The 12,218-nt window shown below is 37.1% G+C and overlaps 1 protein-coding gene across 3 annotated transcripts in view; it reads right to left on the reverse strand.

Moving 5' to 3' along the window:
- Window positions 1–12,218, reverse strand: part of EHBP1 (EH domain binding protein 1) — a 411,111-nt gene that overhangs the window by 211,770 nt on the left and 187,123 nt on the right. For all 3 annotated transcript variants that reach the window (XM_006880956.1, XM_006880958.1, XM_006880957.1), the window contains one exon: window positions 8,427–8,667. In XM_006880956.1, the coding sequence (XP_006881018.1) occupies window positions 8,427–8,667 (241 nt within the window). The remainder of the gene's footprint in view (window positions 1–8,426; window positions 8,668–12,218) is intronic.

The following is a 12,218-nucleotide window of genomic DNA, read 5'->3' on the forward strand; positions in this document are numbered from 1 at the left end:
CTTCAGTGCATAGTTTTGGTTTATGGATTAAACATAATCTCTGGGCAACAGTTTTCGGCAGTCTCTCTGGCCCTGGAAGGCTGGGCAGGCCACAAGGAATTAGACATTCTGGTCTGCCCCTGACTCCTTTTGACTAGAATTATTCTATAGAATGATGGCTCAACATGTTCAATAACGGGAACCTGGCATCATCCACCTCTGGCCTCATGGCAAAGAAGGAAGTTGTTCACAGAGGCAATCAGACACACATTCCAGATCCTCCTACTACTCCTCACGCCCTTTTCCTCTGTTATGCCACGTGAGTAGACACCAAATCATGTGCCAAGGATGGCCACTGGCTCAAGACCTCAGGTAACAGGAAAAAACAAGAGGGAGAACAGAAGCAGAAGACACAAAATTAGGCCAATTAACAGAAAGGTGCATGAAGCCATGGCTTTAAATCTCCAAAACCCAAGGATCCAACTCCTTCTTTAGATGTGTGTGTGTGTGTGTGTGTGTGTGTGTGTGTGTGTGTGTATGTGACTGTAAAGGTATCTAGAACCAACAACTTCTTTTTTAGATGGATGGAGAGAAAGAGAGATGGTAAAAATATCTAGAACCTGAAACTTGCCACCAATTCAACCTTGTAGAGCTGTACAATTCCTTGATTGAAATTGAAATGACAATCATCAGTTGTGCAGCCCTGTCTTTAGTGTGATTTCTCCCTCACCACCAGCCCTTTAATTCCTTCCTCCTTTTTATGATAGTGAAGGCATACAAAACTTCTTTTTATGACTGGCTTATGCAATTAGCAAAATTTCTTTTAAGTTCCACCCATACCATAACATGCTAAACAAGATTCTGAAGGAATTAATTCCCCACCCTGAAGGTATAAATAATGTCAATACAGGGAGCTCCAGTGGCTTACTGGTAAAGAATTGTATGGCAAATTGAAAGGCACATGGTTCAAATTCACCAGCCACTCCATGGGAGAATGATGGGTAATCTCCTTCCATGTGATTTAATGACTCTGAAAACCCACTGGAAGGCGAGCTATGAGTCAGTTACACCAACTGACATTCAGGTTGACAGTACACCACCACCACCACAATAAAAAAAATAATGTGAAGACACTAAAAGTTCATGTGTTTCTATGCAAAGCAACAACCTAAACAGATTCACTGCAAGTAAACACCTAACAATTATTCTCTAGTTTTAAAACTTAAATTGTTGTTGTTGTTAGGTGCTGTCAAGTACATCATAATGATCCTATGAAGAGATGTGAATCTTTACCTGTCCTGTGCCATCCTCACAATCTCTGACATACTGCAGCCATTGCTACAGTTTTACTGTGTCTTTAGTCACTAAGGTTCATCCACTCCTCTGCTGACCTTCCACCTTTCCAAGCATGATGTTGTTCTCCAAAGAACAGCCTCTCCTGACAACATGCCCAAAGCATATGAGCTGAAGCTTCATCATCTTTGCCTCCAAGAACTCTAGCTGCACCTTCTCCAAGATCCATCTGTTTGCTCTTTTGGCAGTCCAAGGGATATTCAGCACTCTTCTCCAACACCACTGCTCAAAGACATCAATTCTTCTGTCCCCTATTCATCAGGCAGTTTTCAGATGCACAGCAAGTGACTGAAAAGACCATGGCCTGAATCAGGTACACCTTAGCCCTCAAACTGATATCACTGCTCCTCCATAACATGGTGACGTCTCTCACTGTACATGCAGCCAGTGCAATATGTCTCCTTATTTCTGACAGCTGGTATCAAGAGAGCTGACTGTGGATCCAAGAAAAAGTAAGTCACTGCCAGTTTCAATCTTTTCTCCATCTATCATGATATTGTTGATCAGTCTGGTGGTGAGAATTTTTGTTTTCTGGACATTGAGATGCAATCCATATTGAAGGGATCTTCTGGAGCAAGCACTCCAAGCTTCAGCAAGCAAGGCTGCATTATCTGCATAAAGCAGGGTGTTCCTCTGATCCTGATGCCACTTTCTTCTTCTTCACAAAATCCAGCTTCTAATAGCAATGTGCTCAGTATACAGATTTTAAAAATTAGACAGATAGATGATAGACAGATTTTCATTGCTCATATATTGGCACAGTCCTTGCATAAACCAGGTTATTACATGAAAATTGGTAGTATGTGAAAATGGAGGATAATCACACATCAGTTTACAAAATCGGGGATTATATAACAAACAAATATATCACTGCATAGCTATTAAACCACTAGCAGTCATGGGCCACACAAACCATCATATAACAGTACCCATCACAATCAGCGTTACTCTTTACACCTTGATGCTCATTATAGCCAAGCACATGTCATTAAAGTGCAAAACAGTAGATAAAAGATTCTTTCATTACTGTAAGTGCAAAATGTCACAGAACCAGATAGTCTACAAGTGATGAGTAATCATAAAAGCATGAAACACAACATAGAGAGAATGTGTACTTCGATCCTCTCCCAACATTTCTTTGAGTCTTTCTTAAAGTCATCCTTTCTTCACCTCTGATTTTAGGCAACAAGTAATAAGCTTTTGGTCACAATAGGTTTGTGTCTAAAGTATGCTATCACCAAGGAGGCAATGTTTGGTTTGGATTTGGTGAAAAAACTGAAGCTGTCAAGAATTTCCATTGACTTGGATCCACAATCAATGCTCATGGAAGTAGAAGTTAAGAAATCAAGTAATACACCACACTGCATAAATCTGCTCCAAAGGAGTCTTATTTAAAGACCCAAAGATCTCAGCAAAAATCATGCAATCAGGTGGATAATGGGATGACACATACAAAAGGCTGAAAGAAAGTAATCATCAGCCAAGGATCCTATACCCAGCCAAACTGTCCAGCAAAGATGAAGGAGAAATTAGGGCATTCACAGAAAAGCAGGACCTTACGGAAATAATGAAAATAAAACCCATTGTGGACGAAATACCAAAGGAAGTCAGTCCTTCACACAGAAACAGTAAAAAAAGAGTAGATGGGCCAAAGTAGCCAGCAGCAACAACAACAAAAATAATTTCAGCAGAATGGCAAGAATGAAACTTAGCCTGTCAATAATCATAATGAATGTGAATAACTTAAGTGGACTGATTAAGAGAGAAGGAGGAGATTAAAAAAAAGGGGGGGTGGGGAAGCCCATCAATATGCTGCCTATAAGAGACATAGCTAAGAAGATATAAAAAAAAAAATCAAAGGGTGGAAGAAATATGCCAAGGAAGTGGCACCTATAAGAAAGCAACAGTAGTAAAACTAACCTCACAAAACAGACTTCAGGATGAGAGCCAGCAGGAGAGAGAAGGAAGGAAAGTTATCTATGGCTCGAAGGCACAATAGAATAATCTTAGTATCTATGCACCAAATGATAACTTGCAAAACACATAAAGCAAACATTCAAAGACTTGAAGAAAGAAACAGACAACACCACAACAGTAAAAGGAAACTCAACATGCTCACTGAAAGGTTAGTCAATGCAAAAGAAACTCAACAAAGATGCGGAACAACTATTCAGTTAGACAACTCAATCACATTGAAGTACTCCAGACTCAGAAAGGTGAAGGATGGTGACTGAAGGAAAGACCCTTAAAGAGACGGATTATTGATACAGTGTCTGTGGCTCTGGACTCAAATGATGAGAAGAACGTTTGTATGTATGTATGTATGTGTATATATATATAGTTGTTACGTGCCATCGAGTCGCTTGTGACCATCTTCTTTTGATACTTTCAGGATCATTGTATATGTGTGTGTGTTGTTGTTACGTGCCATCAAGTCGCTTGTGACTATATATGTATCTATCTCGATATCCAGCAGCTATGAGTTGGTTCCAACTGAATGATATTGTCAAGTTGGAACCAACCCATAGCTGACCCTCAAGTGGGTTTTCAGAGGCAGTTTAATTGCAATAGAGGAGACTGTCCATCCTTTTCCTGCAGAGCAGCTGGTGGATATGAACCGCATACCTTTGGGACTATAATACAGCTTCTTGCCAACAGGCTACTACATATTGAGAAAGTATTTAAAAAGCATACTTTTCCCCAAGATAAAGGTTACGATCAACTAGGATTCATAACAGGCATGTAAGAATAGTTCAACATTAGAAAAACTATGTAATTAATAAACCAAAGAAAAAGAATCACATTAGAAAAACATAATTAATCACATTAATAAAGCAAAGGAATTGAATTTTACCCATTGATGAAGGAAAGGCCTTCAACAAAATCCAACACCCTTTTCAGATCAAAATACTCAATAAAACAGGGATGTGGGGAATTTCCTCAACACAGTTAAACATCTACATGCAAAACCAAGAGCCAACTTTATTCTCAAAGGAGGGAGACTAAAGGCATTTCCCTTGCAAACAGGAACCAGACAAGGTTGAGCACTATCACCATTCCTATTGAGTATTGTATTAGAAGTCTATGCTACGGCAATTAGGCAAGAAAGAGAAATAAAAGGGATCTAAATCCTCCAAGAGGAAATAAAACCATCACTGTATGCACATGACATGATAGTATACATACAAAATCCTAAATACTCAACACAAAAACTGTCAGACCTTCCGGGACAATTCAGCAGTGTGGCTGAAAACAAGATCAATATACAAAAAGATTTCTCTACAGCAACAAAGAAACACAAAAAAAGGAAACAGGAAAAGTAATGCCTTTTACAATAGCCAACACAAGATGAAATACTTAGGAATAAATCTATTAGAGACACAAAAGATCTATATAAGGACATCACAAACACTACTACATGAAACTGGCAGAGAAATAGTGAAATGGAAAATTATTTCCTGTTCATGGATAGGACTCAACACTGTGAAAATGACAATCCCACCAAAAGCAATCAACAAGTTCAATGCAATCCCAAGAGACACCAACCTCACTCTTCAAGGAGCTAGAAAAGACAATTTCCAATTTCATTTGGAAAGGAAAGAAACTGAATAGAAAAGAAGTCTTCTGAACGAAGTGGGAGGCATCACATTCCCTGATCTCAAAACTTGTACAATGACAGACAAGCAGACCAATGGAATGGAACTGAGAACCCAGAATTCAACTCATCTACTTATGGTCAACTGGCCGTTGACAAGGAAACAAAACTCATTACATGGGGAGACAGTAAACTCTTCACGAAATGGTGCTGACAACATTGGACATCCACCTGCAGAAAACAGAAACAGGATTCATAGCTCACCTGTCTGTCCCCCCCCTCCCCCACACACACACAGAAAACCCCTAAATATGGATCTGGGATCTATGGTAAAAACACAAAATCATAAAAATCCCAAGAGACAAAACAGGAACAAATTCGTAAGCCCCAGTTTACAGTAGCGACCATGAGGACTGTGCAGGACTGAGCAGTGCATCCTCTGCTGTAAAGCGTTGCTATGAGTTGGAATCCCAAGGACAACACCTAGCTAATAACTCAACCAGCTTTCACTGACCACAATTTTAGATTCATCCATTTAGTTACTTTTTCAATAGTGCTTCCTTTTCATGATAACATAGTGGAGTATTAATGTAAAAGTAATTTTGCAGATCACATTTTGCTGAATGATTGGTAAACATCTTTTTAAGAAACCATCAAACTGTTTTCTAAAGAGATTGTGTCATTTACAGGTCTGTTGAGTTCTGTGAGATTTTCAAGAAATTGTACCAGGAACACCAACATCTACTTCATGAATCATGTTCTCTAATTCTGCTTCTGTGGGATTCTCCCAAGAAAACACATTGTTGTGGTGGTTGTGTAGCACTGAGTTGGAACTGACCCACAGATGACCCGCCAGCGGGTTTTCAGAGGCAGTTAATCACAAAGGAGGAGATTGTCCATTCTTCTCCTGTAAAGCAGCTGGTGACCTTGAACCGAGTGCCTTTGGGATTGCAGCACAGCTTCTTGCTACTAAGCTACCAGAGCTCTCTAGAGACCACCTTACAGTTTCCAATTCCTTTGCTGCTATAGTTCTCTCATAAGTCCTTGTCAAATACTGAAAAAGCACCTCTGAATTCTATAATCTGCTCTTCTGCCACGCTGCAAGTGCTTGGCCAGCTCGCTGTGCATGAGCTCTCCACATTCCCTTTAAATGCATTCTAGTTGTTCTGTTTCTAGGGCTCTGTTTTCCTTGTCTTCTAGTCTTCTCACTTCTGCCTTATGGTAATAGCTGACTTTTTCATCTCATATCATGACTTCTGTAATGGAGAATGATAATCATGGGTTTCCTCTGGGGTCTTATCGTTCTCTAAATTTTGGTACAGGGTCAACTTAGAGTAGTTTTAGCTCAAGGGTTAAAGAGAATTGAGGGTAAGAATATCAGAGAGCACTCTAGACTCAACTGGCCCAGGAAATAGGAACTTCTCAAGAATGTGAATCCTGCTTCACATATTTTCTTCTGTTTTATCAGAATTCATTTTCTTATAACCCTGATGAGAACGGTCAGCAGGCATAGCCTGGCATCCCTTCATTCTCACAGCCCCCAGGGTGGATGAGGCTGAGCTGATGTCGGCGATTAGCTCCATGGACATTTCTTCTGGGAGATTTTGGATTCCTTCTTTTTTGTTTTATTCCTGATGAGACCAACAGTTGTACATTCATTTTGTTTCAATATTTTTTCCTATGTTTTCAGTCTGTATAGTTTCTATTGCTTTGTCTTAAGGATTTTTTTTTTAACCTACAGCATCTAATCTGGTGCTAATCCCACGTAGTTTGCATTTTACCCCACACTTTGTATTTCTGTTTCTTTTACATTAAATTTGCGTATTTTCTTTCTTTGAGAAAGTGAAATCTATTATGCTCGTGCTTTCCTCCACTTTTTAATTTTTTTTTACATTTTATATTGGTCTACATACGAAATGTGTTTGCACTGTGTTTTGTCTATGTACACACTGTGCTTTGCACATTCCTTAATTAATACTGTTTCATAAGGTCATTCCCAAGCACTGTGTTTTATAAAAATCCATCACCACTGATTTATTTTACCACTCTTGTCTAAACTCCATCATCTATATTCTCTGTCTTTTCTGCATCCATTATCTCATCACTTAGTTTTCTCTACAGGAATCTTGGAACTAGGGGGATTAAGAAACACTGGCTCAAAGTTTAATAATACTTTTTTGGTGGGGGGAAATCTATAAACCTACAGACTTAAGAAACTAAATTGACTCCAAGCATAGGAAACATGAAGAAAACTTATGCACACAAAATATTTAACAAAAGTAATTAAATTTAAAAAATTAAAAAAAAAAAACCAACCAGTGAAGTGCTATTTTTTTTTAAAGCAGTTAAAAGGAAAAAAAAGCACAAAACACAAACCTATCAACATATATACTTGATAAGTTTTTATCAGATATAATGAATTTTCTGTTTTGGATGATGGATTTATTTGGAAGTCACTTAAATATTTCTGGGCTCTCTGTGGGATGCTGTTATTAGGAATGGGTTTGGTTCTTTTACGGGTTACTTTAAACTTTGCCTAGCTGCTTGACTAATTTGCTCAGCATACATATTAACTAAATATATAGAGAGAATACAAGCCTGACACACTCCTGTCTTAATTCTAAACCATGCTGAGCTCTCCTAGTCTGTACAACAATCTCCTTGTCCAGGTATAGGTTCCTCATGAGCACAATTGAGTGCTCTGGGACTCCAATTCTTCTCAATGTCAGCCACAACTTGTTATGATCCACACAGTCACATGCCTGTGCACAGTCAATAAAGCACAAATAGACATTTTTCTGGTATTCTATACTTTTAGCCTTGATAATCTGACATCAGCAATGATATCCCTGATGCCACGGCCTCTTCTAAATCCTGTTTGAGCTTCTAGCATTTTCCTATTTATGCACTTCTAGCCATTTCTGAATGATCTTAAACAGCATTTTACTTGCATGTGATATTAATGATATTGTTCAATAGTTTCTACATTTAGTTGGATCACCTTTAGTTTAGTTGGAATCCCATAGCAGGATGATAATATAATAGAGGTGCAATGCTTATACCATGTCATTTTTAATATCATGCGTGCTTTAGGATGTAACTGGATTTCCAACTAGAGATTCCAGGAATATATCTCTTCCACTTGATACCTTAGGATATGTATATATCTATCTCACTATGGTAAAAGTTTGTTGTTGTTGTTATTGCTATATAACATTGAATCAAACCAACCCAGAGCTGACTCTCCTGCGTATTTTCAGAGGCAATAAATCACGCAGGAGGAGACTGCTTATTTTCTCCCACCATAGAGCACATACTGGATTAGAACCACTTGTCTTTAGGCTGATAGTTCAACTCCTCACCAAGGATTGCATAATGGTAAGGATTATGAAATACAAATAGGGGATGAGGTAGCTTTTAAATTCTGTATTAGCACAGACACAGATGTCTTTTTCTCATGAAAACATACACTATAAAATGATTTCTGCAAATTACTTACTCGTCCAATTCTTCTTCTTCCGTTTTAGAGCTATCCGCATATAGGTACTTGCTCATATCCACAGGCCTCACATTTTTTCTTTTCGTAGAAAGGGGAGGCGAATCCTTTAGAGCTGCAAAGCTTTCTGGCTCATCAAATGGGTTCAAACGTTGTGGAATCTGTATCTCTTTAAAGGGATTATAGCTATTGTTATAAAAAGATTCTTCTGGTTTTTTAGGTGAAGCTGTTTCAGTGACTGGATCTACAAAACAAAATGTATTAATTCATATCAATATTATGTGGTTATTGTCATGATTTTTTAAATGCTTTTAAAAATACACAATCTTGAACTAATAGATTCTGTGTAGTGGCTAACAACAACAAAAACAACAACAGCAGCAACAAAAAGGTGGTTTGAACTCATCAGCTGCTCTGAGGAAAAGAGAAGAAACTGTTTGCTACTGTTCAAGATTTAGTGCCTTGGAAATCTGATGAAGCACTGCCGTGAATTGGCACTGATGATACATTAAGTGCATTTGAGTTCAGTTTCATGGAATAAAAGAGTGGAAAACAATAATGAACCAAGAATATAATTTAGAGGGGGCAAAGGAATTCCAAGATTTGAAGTTGTTATAACTAAGATCTTGGGCTACTTCTCATGGACTAAGGGTCCTAAAAAATGGCAATTTTAGACTGTGAATGTTTCAAGGGAGGCTTTTAAGTCTTTAAAATTACTAGTATTATAATATGTCAATTTTGGAAATGTTAACCTCCTCAAAGGTTAACAATATCTTATTGTGATTAGCTTCCACTTTTTATTGCTTGTCATCTAAATTGATACTTAATAGATTTTTGTTTTTAAGAGAACATGAAATGGATTTAAGGTTGAAATGATCTTTTAGTAGCTGCACAAATAGACCACTGGAAAATCTGGAAATTGAGTCTAGACTACATTAAAATTTTACCTACACTTTAAGGAATCTGTTTTCTCAAAGTCATTATGCCTCAAGACCTTAAATCTTCAAAGTTGTAATGAGAGATCTGAATTTGGCAATAAAATTTAGGTACAAAAAATAAGCTACTTAATGCAAAAGAAGACCTAAGATTCCTTGGGTCAAAAGTACTACTATAAAACCACATAAATGATATTACACAAAATTTTTATAATTTCATTATTTCAAATTGAAAAAAGTATTATTGAAACCTTAATTCTCACAACACAAAAAGTGCTACAATTACATCATACTTCCCGAATGCTAATAAAGTTCTTTGTACCTCCTTGTATTCTCCTAATTAATATTTTAATTCTAATTTTAAGGAAAAATTTTCAAAATCTGCTAATGGATTTTGCATATAAATATATCTTCCCAAAGGGTAAAAAATTTTCAAACAGTCACTGATCATAGTACCATTAAAGAGTCATTTTCATTTCAACATGCAATTCTTTTTTTTTTTTCAACATGCAATTCCAACAAAGTATCTTAGGACACAATATTGTGAAGAAGGCAGAAAACTGTGGAATCCTCAAGCAAAAGAACTGGATAATATCTAGCATTTCAAAACAATTTAATTATTATAGAAATTTCATGAGAACCATATATTAATGACATTTTAAAGCCATAAACTTTTATCTAAGCTTTCAACATTAGCTCAGATTGAAAAAATAATAATAAAATCTGTTACATCAACAGACAGGCAAACAAAATGTGATATACACCAATAATGGAATATTACTCAGTCACAAAGAGAAATGAAGTTTTAATAAAGTCTAAAGCTTAGATGAACCTTGAAAACATTATGGTAGATTAAAAAAGTCTGTCACAAAATAAAAAATAATAGATGATCTCACTTACATAGAATAGACATTTCTGTACAGAACAACATTTATCAATGGTTACAGGAGTCCAAGAAAGGAAGAAGAAGGACTTACTGAACAGAGGGCTCTTTAAGAGTCATAGAAACATTTGGAAGTAATGCTGATGGTTACATATAACATGATGGATGTAGTTAAAATCATTGACATGAACATGTAATTATCACTATTCCACTGCGCTCTTTCACAATCTTAAGTATTTTCTTTTCTCCACAGAAAAAGAGAGTAAAAAGTGTTGCCTATCCAATGCTTATTAACAAGTATCAAGGCTCAAATGCTTAAGAAATTGATCAAGCTCATCAATGGAAATAGAAGTTTTATTTTTCTTCTGAAAAGGATTGTAAGAATTGATTCAAGAAAACTCCTCTGTTGCAAAATGAAAAAGAAGAACGTCCACAAACTATAGAGAAGATGTGAAGATAACGAGTAGCCAACAAAGAAGGGTTTAAGATTGTTTCATGTAAAGCTAACAAATACATTTAATGTGTTTCTAAAAGAGTCGCTCAAGCAGAATATCATGAATTATGGGGAGAGAATTGGAACAGAACAAGCAAAAAGAAGACCATCTAAACAATGCCACACACTTTCTACCAAATACCTGCATTAACTTAAGATGTAAACATTCACTCATTATTGCACATTTCCCTCCCTCCCTTGCCTTCCCCCTCCCACAGTTAACTTTCTTTTAAAAAAATTATTCATTGTTGCACAATTTCCATCCAATTTTTAATCAATAAGAATAAATTACTTCTAGAAAAGTATTATAGCAATAAAAAAATCATTACTCCAAGGGCTTTAATAGTCATATATAGTTAAAGAAAATGCTAGTTGTCACATTTTCTCTTCGTTCACAGATATGATTAAAAATTCTTATTCAAGTTCATTAACTTCTGCTTAATAAAAATGCACTACATGATTTTAACAAATGTATCATTATACTATTCCATTCTTCCATAGACACTCTTCAATATGTACTGAAGCTCAACATCAAGAAGACAAAGACTCTCACCACTGGGCCAATTGGCAGCACCATGATAGATGGAGAAGAGATTGAGGTTGTTAACAGCTTCAGCTTCTTGGTTCCACAATCAATACTCAGTACCAGCAGTCAGGAAATCAAAACATGAATTGTATGGGAAAAAGCTGTTGTCATGACCTCTCTAGAGTACTAAAGAGCAACCATGTCAATCCAGAGACTAAAGTGCGTCTGATCCAGGCCATAATCTTTGCAATTACTTCTTATACATCAAATAGCTAGACAATGATTAAAGATGACAGAAGAAGGATGTGGTGCTGAAGAAGAGTATGGAACATACCATGGACTGCCAAGAGAACAAACAGGTCTGCCCTGGAGAGTGTAAAACCAAGATGTTCCTTAACAGCCAAAGATTCGGTCTCACATACTTTGGATATGTGGTCAGGAGGGACCAATATGGCTCGGAAGGGTGGAGGGGCGGTGCAGTGAAGCAGAAAAAGACCCTGGACGAGATGGATGTCACAGCATTTGGGGCAATGGGGGTAGGTGTGTCAGAGTCAGTGAGGCTGGCTCAGGACAGGGCAGGCTTCAGAGCTATGAGTCACTATAAAACATAGGTGACTTGATGGCACATAATAACAACAATACAAATTACTTATTTGATTTTTTTAAATCAAAAGCACTTTTATTTCAAATATTTAATACCTCTGATTCTACTCTATGAAAAGAAATTATCAAACTAGGTTATTTCTAAAATGTATTGCAATCCAAGACTGAGGGAGTCCTGGTGGCTTAGTCTACAGGGAGATGGATCGTTAACCCAGAGGTCTGGAACCACCAGTAGCTCCAAAGGAGGACTGAAAAGGGCAGTCTCTTCCCTTGAGATCAAAGACTCCTGAAAATTGCAGGAACATCAGCTATGAGTTGGTTCCAAATTGAAAGCAATGAGGTCTTTTTTTTAAAA

This window comes from Elephantulus edwardii, unplaced genomic scaffold (genome assembly GCF_000299155.1).
Source record: "Elephantulus edwardii isolate Elephantulus edwardi_28Jun2011 unplaced genomic scaffold, EleEdw1.0 scaffold00011, whole genome shotgun sequence".
In the NCBI taxonomy this organism is placed as follows: domain Eukaryota; kingdom Metazoa; phylum Chordata; class Mammalia; order Macroscelidea; family Macroscelididae; genus Elephantulus; species Elephantulus edwardii.